The sequence below is a fragment of the Canis lupus genome, chromosome 33 (assembly GCF_048164855.1).
Source record: "Canis lupus baileyi chromosome 33, mCanLup2.hap1, whole genome shotgun sequence".
NCBI classification, from domain to species: Eukaryota; Metazoa; Chordata; class Mammalia; order Carnivora; family Canidae; genus Canis; species Canis lupus.
In genome coordinates, this window is record NC_132870.1 from 9,452,022 (window position 1) to 9,469,946 (window position 17,925).

The 17,925-nt window shown below is 37.9% G+C and overlaps 1 protein-coding gene across 6 annotated transcripts in view; it reads left to right on the forward strand.

Annotated features, from left to right (window-relative positions):
• Positions 1–17,925, forward strand: part of ARHGAP24 (Rho GTPase activating protein 24) — a 732,927-nt gene that overhangs the window by 556,606 nt on the left and 158,396 nt on the right. The window contains exon 1 of one of the 6 annotated variants that reach the window (XM_072810778.1): positions 8,459–8,616. The exons of 4 other annotated variants lie outside the window; for them this stretch is intronic. In XM_072810778.1, the coding sequence (XP_072666879.1) occupies positions 8,604–8,616 (13 nt within the window). In that variant the 5' untranslated portion in view covers positions 8,459–8,603. Of the gene's footprint in view, positions 1–8,458; positions 8,662–17,925 lie in introns of those variants that run through there. One more of the 6 variants, XM_072810782.1, reaches the window with a different exon arrangement.

The following is a 17,925-nucleotide window of genomic DNA, read 5'->3' on the forward strand; positions in this document are numbered from 1 at the left end:
TTCTTCAGTATAGCCAGTTAACAACATTTATTGGTCCCCCGTTGTGGGTAGAGATGTTTATTACCACCACCATTGTCTGTGCTCATTTGTTCATTCTTAGGCTTGCCCTCTCTCTCAAGATATCATAATAGCCCTCTTCACAACAGACTGCATTATATAGATTATTTTTTGTTGTTTTAATGGGAAATGTCATGGGACTTGTGGAGGAAAGTAGTTATCAGAAGAAATATTTTGAGAACCACTCTTACCAGTTTGAAAAGTTGTGCAACTTTTCAAAGGAAATGCTTATTAATCAGTTTTTCAGCATCATTCTTTTATATTTTGCTTTCTACATAAATATTGGAATTAACTGATGGTAATATCCCTTTATACTATGCTATTATTTAGACTTGCCTAGCAGCAAAAGCTATGGAGTTCATTTTAAACTCAATGAAAATCAATATAACACCAAATTTGCAAAATTTAGAGCAGCTTAACATATGATGACAATTCCTCAGATTCTGTTTACATGTCATTTCAGCATCCGGTATCTGATTGAGATGTCATTTGCCAGGTAAGGAAATTTAGATTTAGGGAGGGGAAGTGATGTGTCCAGAGTTGTTCAGTTGGCAAGTAGCCAAGCTTACCACCAAAATTTAAAAAGGAAAATATATGGCTATGACTTAGCTATTGAAAAGTAAAATGCTAAAAAAAAAAAAGAAAGAAAGAAAGAAAGAAAGAAAGAAAGAAAGAAAGAAAGAAAGAAAGAAGAAAGAAAGAAAGAAAAAGAAAGAAAGAAAGAAAGAAAGAAAGAAAGAAAGAAAGAAAGAAAGAAAGAAAGAAAGAAAGGTAAAATGCTCAATTTATGTGGATTTGGTTTTGCTATTTCTCCAGCTCTTCAACTGTTATTTCCACAAACAAATAACAGATGAATGAATTTTAGGCTAAGTTCAAATATTCTTCACTGGCCTTATGGCTTCTGTCCACACTGAAGACCAAAGTCTGCCCTTTAATTAGCAGGCTGATGTTTGTTTTCTTATAATCCTGAGTTCTCTACCAACTGGCTCCTAAGTAAGAAAAATATATGGAACATAAACAAAAATGCAAGTAAGGCCCAAGTACCATCATCAATGCAATCTAACCCCAGGTGCCCTGCTCACCTCAATGAAATTTGTATTGACATTACAGAAGAGATCTCTCTAAAATACGTGCTACGTCAGAATCATTTCTTAGAAGACAATAGATTTTTTTGGTTGTATATATACCTTAGTTCATCATTATGCTTTTTGAATAAGCATCTACCCCAAAATTATAATTATATTGTCATGAATGTTTATATCATGCTACTTATATTTGTACCACATCCATTCTCTATATTTGAGGTTACTTACATACCTGTCTTTCCCTCTGTCACCTTTTTTATTTTAAACATGAGCGAGACCAACTGCTCTATATTTTTCTTTAATATTTAATACTGAAATATCTAGAATTTTTTTCCGTGTGTCCATGAATATGTTTAATGCAAGTGGTGAGAGCAATGGTCATAAAAGGTCTGGAGATTGAAGATCTCCACATGCAGAGATTATAAGCATGGTGAATTAGCCTTATCCAGAAATACATTTGTAAAAATGATTCCCGAACTTTCTTTGTTTTTTTCTTTCTCCCTCCCTCCCTTCCTTCCTTCCTTCCTTCCTTCCTTCCTTCCTTCCTTCCTTCCTTCCTTCTTTTCTTTCTTTCTTTCTTTCTTTCTTTCTTTCTTTCTTTCTTTCTTTCTTTCTCTTTCTTTCTTTCTTTCTTTTCTTTCTTTATTTTTTCTTTCTTTCTTTCTGTCTTCCTTCCTTCCTTCCTTCCTTCCTTCCTTCCTTCCTTCCTTCCTTCCTTCCATCTTTCTACTACATTGTAGTAATGGCCCTTGTAAAACATTAGAAAATGGAAGAAGACCAGGAAGAAAATTAACTTACTAAAATCTCAGTATCTAGAGATAAAACCTATTAACACTGTAAAACAATTTTTTCAGATTTTTCTATATTATTAAATATATATCACAAAATTCAGATAACATTGCACACACTATTTTCTAATATGCTTTACTCAACCAATATAACATAAAATATCTGAAGTCTCCTACCTAAATGTGCTCTAAATTTCAGTCATTATTCCACTATGGCATTTGTTGAGAAAGAACAAAGCTGGAAATATCATAATACCTGATTTAAAGATGTACTATAAAGCTATAGTAATCAAAACAGTATAGTACTGGCACAAAAATAGGCACATAGATCAATAGAATAGGCTGGTTGTCCAGAAATAGACCCATACTTATATGGTCAATTAATCTACAACAAAGGTGAGAATATACAGTGGGGGAAAGACAATCTTTTCAATAAATGGTATTGGGAAACCTGGACATCTATATGCAAAATAATGAAACTGGACCACTTTCTTATACCAGACACAAACTTAAACTGAAATGGATTAAAAACCTAAATGTAAAGCTTAAAACCACAAAACTTCTAAAGGAAAACATAGACAGTAAACTCTTGGATAATGGTCTTAGCAGTATTTATTTATTTATTTATTTATTTATTTATTTATTTATTTTTCTATCTATTTATTTATTTGGATCTCTCTCCTTGGGCAAGGGAAACAAAAGAAAAAATAAACAATTGGGACTATATCAAAATAAAACTTCTGCAGAGTGAAGGAAATCATCAACAAATGAAAAAAACAACAGCCTATTGATTGGGAGGAAATATTTGCAAATGTTGTATCTGAGAAAGGGTTAATATCCAAAATATATAAAGAACTCATTCAACTCAATACCAAAAAACCAATCTGATTAAAAAATGAGCAGAGGACCTGAATAGACAGTTTTCCAAAGAAGACATCCACATGGCCAACAGACACATGAAAAGATGTTCAATATCACTCATCATCAGGGAAATGCAAATCAAACCACAATAAGACCTCACCTCATTATCTGTCAGAATAGCTAGAAAAAAAGACTAGAAATAACAAGCGTTAGCAAGGATGTGGAGAAAAGGAAAATTGTGTGCACTCTTGGTGGGAATATAAAATGGAGTAGCCACTATGGAAAAGTGTATGGAGGTTCCTGAGAAAGTTAAAAGTATAACTACTCTATGATTCAGCAATTTTACTTCTGGGTATTTATCTGAAGAAAATGAGAACACATATTCAAAAAGGCACGTGAACCCCTGTGTTCATTGCAGCATTATTTACAATAGCCAAGATACAGTAAGCAACCTGAGTATCCACCAATAGATGAATGAATGGATAGAGAAGAAGTTATATCACACACACACACACACACACACACACACACCCTGTGATATTACATAGACATAAAAAATATTACATAGCCATTTGCAACAGCACAGATGGATCTAGAGTGTATAATGCTAAGTGAAACAAGTCAGAGATAAACAAATACTGTATGATTCCACTTATATGTGGAATCTAAAAAACAAAACAGACAAACAAGCAGAAACAGATTGTTAAATACAGAGAACTAACTGGTGGTTGCCAGAGGGGAGAGGCCTGGGAGATTAGACAAAATAGGTGAAGAGGATTGAAACGTATAAACTTTCAGTTATAAAATATATTAAGTCATAGGGATAAAAAGCAAGGCAGAGGGAATTTAGTAAATAATAATGTATAACTAAAAAATAAGAGTAACTATAAACACTCAGGAGCTCCTTGCCCTATGTTCACAAAGGAATAATATTCAGGATTTTTCCCCCTTTATGCATACTCTTAAGTATTTCTTTTTCAAAAACCTCTTAAATGTATCTAGGAAAGCCTTTTGTAAAACCAGGGCAGTGATTCTTCTCATCTTAGAGTAGAAAGGCATTAATAGGTACATCTTTTTGCAGCCAGGAAAAATTACCATCCAATAAAAAATAAGTTTTTTTTATCTCTTGCTGGGCGTGGAGCCTGTTTGAGATGGTCTCTGTCCCTCCCCTTCTGCCTCTCTCTACCTATTAGTGTGTGCATACACACATATGTACATTCTCTCTCTCTCTCTGAAAAAATAAAAATAAATTTAAAATATAGTAAATTGAGACTTCTTAGGAAGCGTTCAATTTCATGATTTTAACTATGTATGGAGTAAGAGATGTCAAATCTGTTATCTTTAAGCATCCACAAAAACTGCTTGAATGCTAAAAACTTACACTTTTCAGATTACTCTAAATTTTTCCCTGAATGACCTTTAATGTTTTAACAGTACTTGTTCTCCATGGCTGATAAGTATTATCACGTGGAGATGTTTCAAAAGCCTAAGAAAAGGAATCAAATTGAAGGGAGCAGCAGGGAAAAAATGTGTTAGAAAAATGCTTTTTCTCTCTGGTTGCAGATGAGAAACAACTCCATCCTGCTCCCCCACGAACCCAGTTCCACCCTAAGGGGAGGGTTCTAAGGATTTCAGGCCAGACCTAGAGTATGAAGTTGACCACTGCCACTGGACACATCAGGATGATGTCATTACACTAGGGAAGGCAATAAGAACTAAACAAAACCAGAGCATCTTAATTTACTTTATTCACCTCTGTGTAATGGTGACCCATGTTTCCAAAATTTTCTTCAATGCATTTGAACTTCAATGCACGTTTCTTTTCTATACATGCTTCTGAACGAGGGTCTCAAAATCCAAGAGAAGAAAAGAAAGTATTGAGACCAAGTGTGTTGTTAGTTCTTGCTGTGGAATTCCATCCAGGCAGACGCTAGTTGCATTGTTCAAAACATGAAATACTTAATGGGGCAGTATAATAATTTGAAGAAAGTGCCAAAAACTGTTTTCATTTTTATTATTTCTGACCTGAGAGATAATTGAAAGCTTAATGCAATTGTTTCTTTCTTTCCTTCCCTCCTTCCCTCCTTCCTTCCTTCCTTCCTTCCTTCCTTCCTTCCTTCCTTCCTTCCTTCCTTCCTTCCTTCCTTCTTTCCTTCCTGTCTTCCATCTTTCATTTTAAAATAATTCTGACTGGTTGTTCATCTTTCTTCATTCAGAAATAAAATGGGTTTGGGAATGAGAGAAAACAGCCTTTATTTTGCTATATGTTGTATTTGTCATTATCAGCTTCCCAATAGACCCACTATTTTTATTTCACTTCCTCTTCAGCTAAATATGATGCCATGAGAACATGTGGGTTGTGGTGAGTGCCAAAATATATATTGTAGGCAAAAGTAGCAAGGAAATGAACACCAAATAGCTGAAGGTCCCTGGCCTTCTTTTATGTGGGTCGACTGGTATTTTAGAATGCTGTGTTTTAGTTTTTTCATTCAGAATTGAACTTGAAAAATTGAGATTAAAGTATTGTTTTTAATTAATTTTTTTATTCCCCCCCCATCATTTATTTTGACTTACTACTAACTTAGTCAGGGGCCCAGTTACATTTCTGTCTTTAATAAAAATACCCAAGACAACATAATTCTATCCGCAAGACTTCCGAATGTATCCTTTTTTTCCTAAGGCTGGATTTGGGAAGAAGGAGAAGGCTGGTTTTATGAAGGCATTTTGGAAGGTGCACTTCACAGATGGGAATATTACAAGCAGGGGCAAGGTATAATTAGACACTGGCATCCTCAGAAAATATTTTGAAAATAGGGAAAACAGAGATGGAAGGCAGGAATAGAGGGTATGGTATGAATTAGCTTGCACATACAATTTTAGAGTTTCTTTTATAGCTGGGAATGCCACTTTAAAACAGACGTCATGTAGGGCTGCAGTTCAGTCTCTGCTGCTGGCTTTCCAATAAAATTGGTGGAAAGAACCTGGCATTTTATTAACATCCTCAGACCCAGGAGACTGAAAATTATGAGTCTTCTATACTCCAAACTACAGCTGAAAAAATGTCTTTCCTGCTATGCTTAATGGTCAGAGATTACCTTGCTTTCTTGTGGGCGTTCCTCAGGGTCTAGTAATTTAAGCAAATTAAAATACAATAATGCATTGAGTGTATGTTGAAAAACAGAGAGGTATTCTGCTACAGAGAGAGTTGTCAATTTGAAGACCGAAAGAACCAATTTTTTTAAAAAAAGAACTATTGGTACATATTAACAATTTTTTCCTTGTATCCTGCGACAGTTTTATCATTTAAAAACTCAAAATGTGTTTTTCTAAAAAAAAAATTTTAAGATTTTATTTATCTACTTGACAAAGAGAACAAGCAGGGGGAGTGGCAGAGGCAGACTCCCCACTGAGCTGGGAGCCCCATGATGTGGGGCTCAATCCCAGGACCCTGAGATCATGACCTGAGCTGAAGGCAGACACTTCACCTGCTGAGCCACCCTGGCACCCCGTTTTTTCAAAACATTTCTGCACTCTTTATGATAAAGTTAACTTGTCTAATAAACACCCTCAAGAAGTTCTCTTGGTAATTTGCATTCTTGCCTTCCCTACCCCCACTATTTAAAATCCAAATGTTATTTCCTTTCTCTTTCTGAGAAAGTTGTAAGTAAACAAATTGACTCTGAATATGGGACTCCAGGCCATGCTGTGACCTTGACTGTCATTTGAGCTCCACCACTCACCAGTCTGTCCCCTCTGAGGGCTGTTTCATTTCCTCTACGAAATGGGAACAATAGTGACTAACTTGTAGATTACTATGAAGATTAACTAAGACACCACCCATGAACTTCGCAGCCCTGTGTATCTCCAGACAGGCCCTCACATTGTCGGTTCCTTCCGGTTCCCACTCATCTCCCCTCCCAGATCCCCCTACCCCACAACCACCTAATCTCTAAATAACTCATACATAATTGTGGACCATCAGCATGAATGCCCAGAAGCATTTGTTCCTGAATGAATTTAGCAGTGAGTCTGGCCTGGCACCCCCCAACCTTTCCCCTTCTTTGATCCCTTTGGACACCTCCCCCGGCCTGAACAGTTGAGTCCACCAGGACACCAGGTGAACTGTGAAACCAGCCATCACGTGAGGATTTTCTCTCGGAGTTTCAGCAGGTCCCGTTCTGCCTCAAAGACCAGATGGAGCTCATGTTACTCACAATTAACTGACTCTGGACATATGGTCGCTGCCATCAAGACCCACCACAAGTAAGACAGCAGTTCAATAAAATCTTGAACTCTATTTTTAGACCACTTGAAACAAACACTTTCCCATGAAGCCCAAGAAATCCTCCTTGAGGACACAGAGAGTCATTCCCCAGTCCCAGGCCTAATGGGAGATTGAAAGGAGCAAAATGCAGAAAGTCCATGTTTTCCCAGTGCTCTACGATTTACAAAGCACTTGCTCCTGCTCGTTCTTCCATTTCACCCTGACATCATCCCAGGAGGTAGACAAAGCAAACGGTGGAAACAGATCCCCATTTTATAGATTACAAAATCGATGTCTCGGAGGTTCAATGAGTTGCTGGCTTGCATGCCTATGGCTGGTGAACGGTGGTGGTTGGAGACAGACGGAAGAGGAAAGTGGTAAAGGAGAATTATATTCTGTTAATGCAATCAACCTAAACTTCAGTAAATATTTATTTACCTCTAAGAAAAAATACACAGGCGAGATAATGTTTCAAAATGTGCTTGCAAGCTTAAAATTGTTCCTTCTCCACTTCTGATAGGAAAACCAACATATGAGAAATAGACACCCAGAGAGACTCTCCAGGGAAACATTTATAAACATGTTTGTATCTGTCTATAACATATACATACAGAATAATTATATTTTAGGAAAGAAAAACCTACTTGAAACCTCTCCAAATTAAAATGTGCATATGTCAAGACTAATCTTGAAAAAGATGGTAGGAATTTTTATGAGAAATTTTAATTGATTCTGCCAATCAGCTCTGAATGTGTACATCTTTACCATCTTTTTTCACATGGGGCTGTTTGCATAATTGTAGTAGGTGTGCAAAAAGCAAGACTTCCCCAAAATGAATTTGTTTATGGACCAGAAATGATTTTGCCCTGTACAGAATTATTTTATTTTGACTTTGGAAAATAATTTTCTAAGACCCCTCTTTAAGCCTTGTTACCGGGAAAGGATATGCAACAAGTTTTTGGCCTGAGAAGTATGCCTGGGCAATTTAGAATGGCTGCACTAAAATCTGTATGTGTGTGTGTGCACGCGCGCGTGCATGTGCGTGTGCATGTGTGTGTGTGTGTGTGTGTGTGTGTGTGTTTGAGAGAGTGAGAGCGATTAGGGTTTGCAGAGTACTGCTGGGTTAGCAGATTGGCTCAGTGCCAATGGGGGATTTTCAGATTTACTGCTTCTCCGACTATTGTTGCAGCTCTGATTTATGGACTTCAGAATCTCTTGAAAGGCAAAGTGTCTGGAGTTTGGGGTCTTCCCTTGGTGGTCCCTCCAATTCCCGTATATTCTTTTGGCCCGTGTTCACCTTGTGGCGACCTTGCAGGACTCAGCGTTTTCACCTGAGCTCAGTAGCTGGGGAGCCCACTAGCGCTGGGGAGAGGGCAGTGGTTTCCATTCCTGGGTGATGGAGTCATGGGAGAAACTGCAGCGACCCAACGGAGGGGAGACTAGGGCCAGAGCCGGCTCCAATGTGCTGTAAGCGGCTCAGGACAGCGCAGCTGCTCTGTCTCCCAGCCTGCAAGTGCTGCCTGCATTTGCCACTGACCACTGAAGTGTATGTTTGTGCAAGGTGAGAGCTGGGTGCTTTCTCGTTAATTTGGAGACAAATTGCCAGGTACTGCTGTTTATTGGGTTTGATAATTTGGGGGATATTTAGATCACCTCGAAGCTAGGACCTAGACTGCGTGTGGTTGTGTTTATACCCTTGCTTTCTATCCCTATATAGTCAGTTCTCCACAGTGTCCAAATTGTGGCAACAGATTGGACATAGTGCTGTTCTTACACTGAAATGTGATCAGTTTGGTGCCGTTTTCTTGGCTTTTTTCATTAATTGCTGCTGCCAAGTGATCTAGCGGTTCATACACAGAATTCTCGTGCTGATCTGAGCATGTGAAAAATGCTTCAGACATAAATCTGAATTGCTATTTTTGGAGTTCTTGCGGTGGTGTATTTTTTGCTTTATCCACATTTTAGTAGTTGAAACTTTGCAGTGAGCAGAGTGCCTTGGGCTCTGATCTGGTGATAAAAGTAACGTGGGAGTTTCTGGGGTTTTGCTTGTCAGAATGAAAACTTTTGCTTGGCCATTCGTGTGTGTGTGTGTGTGTGTGTGTGTGTGCATATGTGTGCACATGTGCGATTAAAAAAAATGCTTGAGAACCAAGAGAAACCCAAATAATACTGTGCTATATTTTAATGTACGTATAATTAACCGAGCCAGCTTATAAGGCTTTCATTATCAGCATATTTGAATTTTTGAACTTTACGTTTTGAGTACACAGGGACAGTACAGCTATAGTGTACACTTGTGAAGGCACGCGGGGACATGGAGTGTGTACTCACTAGGAATACAAAGGAATTCAAAATGCGCTCTGGGTAAGCTGACAGGCCTTAATCTTGCACTTGTTTTGTATGTTAGCTACTTAACTGAACCTATACAAAATATAAAGGAGATGTTCTGTATTGTTGTATCTAAATAAATACTCAGATTGGTATTTATGAAACACATGCTCTAGAAAAGGGAAACATGGGAATTTGGCATTGTATAAATAGAATAACAAAAAAAATTCAAAAAGCTATAAAATTTTACGAGGAAAGAAAAGATAACGCATTTAGATAAGGAATAATTATGAGGGGATACTGAAAAGTGCATCAGCTGCTCACATTTTTATGTCTAGTGAAAGAACAATAGCATATTTAAGGAAATTCAGAGTCAGCAGAAATGAATCCAAGAGCAAAAGTTCTTAGTAAAACATGTTGTCAACCTGTCTCTGAATGTACTCATCTGTCTTAATTCGCTTGAGTTCTGTTGCCAAGCTTGATAAAGTTAGAATTAAAAAAAAAAAATAAATGCAAATTTAAACATTTTATGTGATTGGTTTCCATTTGGATAGATTCTTTGAAACTAATAAAGCATAGTAAGTTATATTAAAACACAATGAATATTAAAGTTGTGCAAAACACTTTGCTTACTAATACACACTCTCAAAATCATTTGTCCCACTTTTGCATTATGTCAGTTAGGATTCTAAACTAGAACGTCACCTGTTGTTACACGCACATGGACTGCTGAGTTCTTTGGATGCTCTCGTCAGTTTCTTGCTTTCAGACTGTGTTGGACACTGTGGGATGGTGAGCAGAAAACACCTAACACTGTCACACTTCCTATGTGAGTTAAGAGCAGCGATAGTTTCATTTGACAGATATGGAATTTGAAGTGTACGAAGGTTGATGACTGGCCTTTCCATATTAGAGCCTACACTACCCTGGCTTTTCCACTGCCATAATCTAAAATTTGACTACTTCTTTAGGAGTTTAACATGACTTAATTTCTGAATATATGTGATGGAGGGCTTCTTGTCACTGGTTTGTAAAGATGACAGTACCTGCATCTCGATGATGATTACAGTCCAATGTGTTCAAATGTGGTGTCCATGTGTACACATGATCATCTTCCATGCAAAAAGACTAGAAACTTCATCATCTATTTGATGAAACATAATCAATCTAAGCAGCCAAAAAAGAAGCCTTAAATATTGTCTGCATTTATTCTTTGGATAACTAGCTTGCTGCAATATGAAAAGAGATTTAAAAGGTTTAGAGATTATAGGTACTGACCTCAAAGCCCATGCCAGTCTGTCAAGCACATTTACTTCTTTTTTCTTTAGAGAGAGAGAGAGAGAGTAGTGAGCATGGGTGTGTGTGTGTGTGTGTGTGTGTGTGTGTGTGATGGTAGTAGGGTAGTAGAGGGCGAAAGAGAGAATCCGAAGCAGTCCCTACACCCAGCATAGAGCCCGACTCAGGCCTCGATCTCACAACCCTGAGATCATGCATGACCTGAGCTGAAACCAAGAGCCGGACCTTCAGACGATTGAGCCACCCAGGTGCCCCTGAAACACATTTACTTCTTTAAAAAACTTAAATTTAGGAACGGCTGGGTGGCTCAGCGGTTGGGCACTTGCCTTTGGCTCCGGTTATGATCCCGGGATCCGGAATCGAGCCCCGCATCAGGCTGTCTGCATGGAACCTGCTTCTCCCCCTACCTATGTATCTGCCTCTCTCTCTCTCTCTGTGTGCCTCATGAATAAATAAATAGATCATTAAAAAATATATAAAATATAAAAAACTTAAATTTAGCTTAGTAAGTTCTTGTTTTTTCTCTTCCTTCTTTCAGCTTTATACTTTATTCTAGACTTTAAAATTACAAAGTCTTTAATCACTGAAACTTCTTCCTTTGGACCTACACTCAATCTCCTCACCTGGGGCAAGAAAGAAATTATGATTTATCTCTGGGACTGGGGAAAGACTCACCTCCCCTGAGATCAAAAGATTACTGCCCATTCTGAGCAGGAAAATGAGGTGGTTGTTGGGAACGAATGGCTACCAGGCAGGGAATGTGCCTGGCATTTCAGCTATTCTTACCCATCGAGTCTGTAACTAGTTTCTACCCATCTAGTCTGTAACTAGGCTTGGAAACCTTTATCAACTATTTTTTACATGTGCCAACATAGTTACACTTTCACAAAGATTCTTGGTAAATTGAGATAAAATGGGATTTGTCGTACATGGGGTTTACTTAAAGTGGTATCAGTAGTTTTTCTAATGTCTCTTTACCTTCCCATTAAGGTGATTAAGTTCTATTCCGCCTATTAACTCCTCCCCAGGTAGTGTACATTCAGATGAAGTTATGGGCACTCACACAACTTGTAACTCTTACTTCCAGATTCCTTAGTGTAAGCCTGCATTATTTGGGGACAAAAAAAACTTGGAAAGAAGGGTTTGTGTTATGATTATTCCTCTGATATAATTATCCTTCTGAGGCCACAAAATATCCTGACAGTCACCGAGCTCCTTAGTGGGCCACTAGACTTTGTGATCCTGGCAGCTTGAGTAAGAGCATATGGCAAGTGATTCTCCATTGGAGAGAGAGACAATAAACATTGTCTACAATCTGCTTAAGATAATCTCATTATTTGTCTTGAATCCAGTGATCTACAAAAGAAACGGAATACGTACAGTCTGGTTATTAGAAAATGGATTCAAATTGTGACTGCCTGTCATCCTTGGTCACCATAGGAAATACCCTCCAAAGTAACTCATCTCAAGTACATATTTTACAAGCCATGGAATTTCTGCTTTTTAAAAATCTTTAAATTATTTCTGCCAGGGCAGACTTCACATCTGATTCTAATGTCTACCAGATTCCCTCTATTAACTACTCTCTACCATAAACCCCAAGTAATTTTTTAGTGCTAATAACCGGTTAAACTCATCAAATTCTAATAGCCAAATGATTCTCATCAATATGTAGTTCAAATAATCACTTTTAAGCAGCGTATTTACAACTTCCAAATATTTCTAATGGCCAAGAAGCCATCAACAGGAAATCATTGCAAAGTTTCCTATGATAAACATATTAAGTTTTTGTTTTTTAAAAGATTTCATTTATTTATGAGAGACACACAGAGAGAGAGAGAGAGGCAGAGACACAGGCACAGGGAGAAGCAGGCTCCATGCAGGGAGCCTGATGTGGGACTCGATCCCGGGACTCCAGGATCATGCCTTTTGTTTGTTTGTTTGTTTGTTTGTTTTGTTTGTTTGTTTGGTTTGGTTTCCGGGATCATGCCTTGAGCCAAAGGCAGTAACCACTGAGCCACCCAGGTGTCCCCTTATGACAGATATATTGGATCTTAAGGGAATGTTCAAGATTCTACTCCAACATAACAAAATAAATAAAAAAAAAAAAAACTTTTATATGCTCTCTTCTGATAGGATACTTTAAAGGTCAACCTGGCTTGAATATTTTGATGCTAAATTATAAAACACTGGAGGAAGTCTCTTCCCTATTCTCTTGTAGAATGGGGCTTCGCTGGACTGATAACTCTTTTTTTCTTTTTTTTTGGACTGATAACTCTTAAAAGAGCACGTCAGTGTGTTGAGAGGTATTATTTTGTATCTATAAGAACTATCTCGTTTTCTTTATAAGTTTATGAAAGAACTATGTTTTTTTAAAAAATTTTAAAGTTAAACATCTTTTTTTAAAAAAGATATTATTTAATTATTCATGAGAGACACAGAAAGGCAGAGACATAGGCAGAGGGAGAAGCAGGTTCCTCGAGGCAGCCCAATGTGGGACTCAATCCCAGGACTCCGGGACCACACCCTGAACGGAAGGCAGATGCTCAACTGCTGAGCCACCCAGGCATCCCAAGATCTATGCTTTTAAATGCAGGTTTTATTATTATTTATGTATAGTGAGACCAATAGATCAGGAGATGATTGTCATTGAAAGGATAGATAGTTTGTGATTCACAGTTCCCAAGAGGAGGAGGTGTAGCATGCCACAGGATGGGGGCAAGGGGCACTTGGGGAAGCACCAGGCAAGGCAGGGTAGGCAGGTTTGGAATTGACTAGTTTGAATATTTTCAGCAGACTTTGGGGTATTAGGGACTATCTCTAGTTGTCTGGGTACCTGGCCCTGACAGGTGGTTAGGGTGGATGGATAGTGCCCCAGAGGGACAGCCTTGTGAGAGCCAATAAAGGGGTTGGGATCTGGACTCTGGATTGGTTTATTTGCATAGGAAAGGTATGTGCCTAGGTAAGCCTTTTTTTCCTATCTTTAGAAATTAGCTAAGCATGGGAAGGGCAATCTCTCCAGGGTCAGCAGGACACCAGATGTCAAAGCATCAGAAATATAGAAAATAAAAAGGCAGGCGTGAGTAATACAACTTAATTCCTCCCAAGCAAGAATAGATCACTTAATATCATTTTGCCAGGTATGGTGTTTACCTGGTTAGTCCACTGCAGACAACAATCTCTTGACATCAAATGCTCCCTATGGATTCAGGCAACCCTCCTAGTGAATTCCAGAGATGTTTTTGTTTCACTGTGTTTGTTTTTTAAATTTCGTGCTTTAAAACAACAAAAGGGTTGAAAATAACGGAATCCTCTTTACTGAATAAGTACATTTTACTTGTCAGACACAGCTATATCTTATTTGATTTAGAGACTAACAATTAATGCTTCCATATTAGGGTTCTGGTAAAACTTTTTTTTTTTTTTTTTAACACTAGAACCATTAAAAGAACTTTGTCTTTGCAATATTCACCATTCACCTTTGGCTGGGATCATCTTCTGGCACAAAATAGTTAATAAAAATTGTTAAATGAACAATTAAATGTTTAAATCAACTAAACTTATCAGCAGAATGTTCTTCACATCCCTTAAAAAACCGTTTAGACTGCTTCCAGTCTGATTTTCATGATAATGAAATTCAGAAAAAAAGGAGTAAATAGTTGATTATTTCGTTCAAACAAAATCTGAATCTCCTATCATTTAAAAACATCTGTAACAAAACATGCCCGTATAAGCAAATATAAAATGTGACGTGGAACATGCATAAACTAAGTAACAATTCAGGTTCAATCGAACTGGCAAATGTAATGCCTGATGTCCCTGTTCCTCAAGTCATCAGCAATGTACAAAGGGATCAAAGAACTTTTAATAGTTGAGTAGGATAATTAATTTATCAAATTAGAATAGATATAGTGTGCTAAAAATAGTCCATAATCAAGGAAGGACAAACCTCAGAATTATGGCATTTCCCCCTTGCACTATTTCTCCTTTCCATTTTTAAACATTTAAGAAAGAAGAAAGCATGTGTATGGTGTTTTCAGTGAAATTGATTTAAAAAAAAAAAAAAACTCCCTATTTAATTTCTCCATTCTAGTTAATGGGATTCCTCACAGGAATTTAGTGTGAAATAAATATGGACTTCAAAACAGTGGGGAAGGATGAGTGAATTGACAAATATTGGTGCAACTAGATAGCCATTTAGGAAAAATATGTTTATCCTTTTACCCCCAAATAAATTCTAGATGACCCAAAGATTTAGATGCAGAATATGAAGCATTACGTATGGTGCAGAAGGCTTTGGTGTGCTCACTTGCCCAGAGTAGATGCTGTACCGACCAAGTCATTAAGCAGCTGTAAGCAGGAGTAGAAAGGGCATCCTGTCCCTTGGGACCATCATGGTCATTACTTGGCAAAAGGGAGGCGTCAACATGGTCCTTTCTCTGTACCATCTGCCCCCCCATCCTCTGTCATTCAGGTGCCCCCGTTTCTGAGGTGAAAGAAAGCAAAGGTAAAAATATAAACCTGGGGATGCCTGGATGGCTCAGCGGTTTAGCGCCTGTGTTCTGCCCAGGGCATGATCCTGCAGTTCCAGGATTGAGTCCCATGTTGGGCTCCCGGCATGGAGCCTGCTTCTCCCTTTGCCTGAGTCTGTGCCACTTTCTCTCTCTCTTTCTCTCTGTCTCTTGTCTCTCATGAATAAATAAATAAAATCCTTTTAACAAAAAAAGAGAAATGTAAATCTGATTTCTTTTTTAATTCCTGAGCTGATGTATTATGTTTTATCCTGGAGGCAGACAAGTGTTAGGAAAAAACTGTAGACTGATTTCTTACTCTCAGTTCTCCTGACTCCCAAATCTGGCATTTGATCCCAAAGTAGCATCACTTTCTCTGGTATCTGCAGGTTTCTGGGATTTATGATTTCCATTGGTGTGACAAGGGAATGACACACCGTCAGCTGTGTGCTGGCCCTTCGGAGTTGTTATCAGAGTAGACGGAACTGATTGAAGGGGTGCGTGCTTGGTGGGAAGCAGGAGGGCTTCTGCTGGAAAGCTTTCTCATTAGGGCCTGTCGATTCTTTCCCCCTTTTCACTTCCTGTTCCTCTAGTTTATTTATTTACCCTGTAATTCCTCCCTTTCCATGACCTCTCATACCGCCTCACACCATCCTCTGACCTGGATAAAAGAAACACTTATGTCATTCACGCTAGGTTTCTCAGTCTGGCAGGCTATTTGGAGCGATGTGCACTGTTCCTAGCAACAGATTAAGGCAAATCCACAGCACTTCAGAAGCCTGAAGGCATTGAAAATTCACAGAAGACTACTTAGTTATATTTGGAACTTCTACTTTGTGGATATGTATTGGTTAAGAAATCTAGAAAAATTTTTAAGTATTTTTTTTTGGTTTATTTTTAATAGAAACTTGGAAGGTTTCTAAAACAGTCATATTGAATTTAGTCAAGAGACTGAGAATGAAGGCCAAATGTGTCTAGCTAAAATCTAAAAGTAGGGCATATAAAGTTCACGGGCAGTCACAGGAAGGTGATTTTAATTACCAGGAATAGTTTATATGTGTTAATAACATAGGCACTGGGGCGGTTGGAACGGTTTTGAAATCCATGAACAAGTTGTTTGACCATGGGAAACTTATTCAGCCTTTTAAGTCTCCATCATCTGCACTATTAATATAAATCACATATTTTGAGGTTAAAATGATAAACTATATATGTGGATTTGTCGATAGTAGAGGAAGTCACCAAAAAGCTGATCAGTATAGATTGTAAATGGAGATATTTCAGCAAGTAGGACTGCCATGACTTTGTGGAGAAGGGAGTTTTTTCTAAATTAGGGAGAAGGATAAAATTGGAAGAGTTTATCCAGGAAAAAATAATGAGATAAAACAGGGCAAAACTGATTATCACAAAAAAGGGGATCTGATAGTCATTGCATGTAGCCTCCTTCCATGGAGACTGACACAGTAAGTTACTCATAGGGCACACTTATTTATGTTTGATGACTGAACAGTTAAAGGGATGAATGAGACAGAAACAATAATGGTGGAGCGAAATGGACAGTTGTATGAAAGAATATTTTGAAACATCTCTGAGATGTTCTATCTGAAGAACACTGTGTGTCAGATCTATCTATAATACTCAAACAAATGAGCCAACAAACCAAGAGCAGGTATGTTTGTTACATAGTATGTGCTTTATCACCGTGGAAAGAATGAGAAACCAGTGTTCTTTGAACACGCAAAGGAATGACACACCTGTCAAATCAGAGAGAAAGCAACCTATGAAGTCAGCATGGTTTCTGATAGAAGTCAAAAGGTGAACCCAGAGCCCAAACTGGAAAGACCATTAATCTTAAAGAAATGTTAAAATGAGTTGAGGACCTCAACAAGAAGAGCATTTAGCATTTGCTGAGGGGCAAAGATTTATCATTCCTTGCTTTGCTTTACTTAGTTTCCCCAGACCCTGCCCATTAAATGTCAATAACTCTCTCTCCATTATTGTGAAAACTTATACACTCCTATGTTTTTCCAAATTCCCCTCAAAATAGCATTACCACCCCAGTTGGGAACCAAGAGTATAAAAAATAAGATGAATTTTATTCAGAAGCGGCCAAGTATCAGAATTGAGAACTTCACATTCTTGACTTTCAAGGATCTTGGAAGCATGTTTTGTTTGCTTGTTTTTGTTTTACTATTTTAAAGTAAAAGCCAAGGTCTGTAATGCCTTGTAGTAATTTGCTGAGGAATCTGAATCTTGGTTGTTATAAAACTGATTTGTATGCACCCATCACTTAGCTAGTGAGTGAGATTAGCTTGCCTCCTGCTTGCCTACAGCTTTGCATCTAAATCTATGTGGGCTGTTTTTCTACTTGTATTCCTTGCCAGCTTAATAACTCTCACAATACGGTTTTCAAAAACAAACAAACAAACAAACAGACTTTGTTTCATTGTGCAAAATGCCTCTGAAAAGAAAGGCAATGAGAGGGCTGCTAATGAAGTGCAAAGGATGCGAAGAGGTAGAATTAAGTGGGAATTCATAGACAAGAGTGGTTTTGGATAAATTATGGAGTTCTGCTTTGGCAGTACTGGTGACCTTCGTCAAAATGAGTTCACCATATGTGCTATAAAACACAGCAGTAACAATAAAAAAGTGATTTGTAAAATTGTTTTAGTGCCTTTATAATCGACTGTAGGTCTCTGTTTACAGAAGTACTAAGGGGCCACTCCACGTTTTTA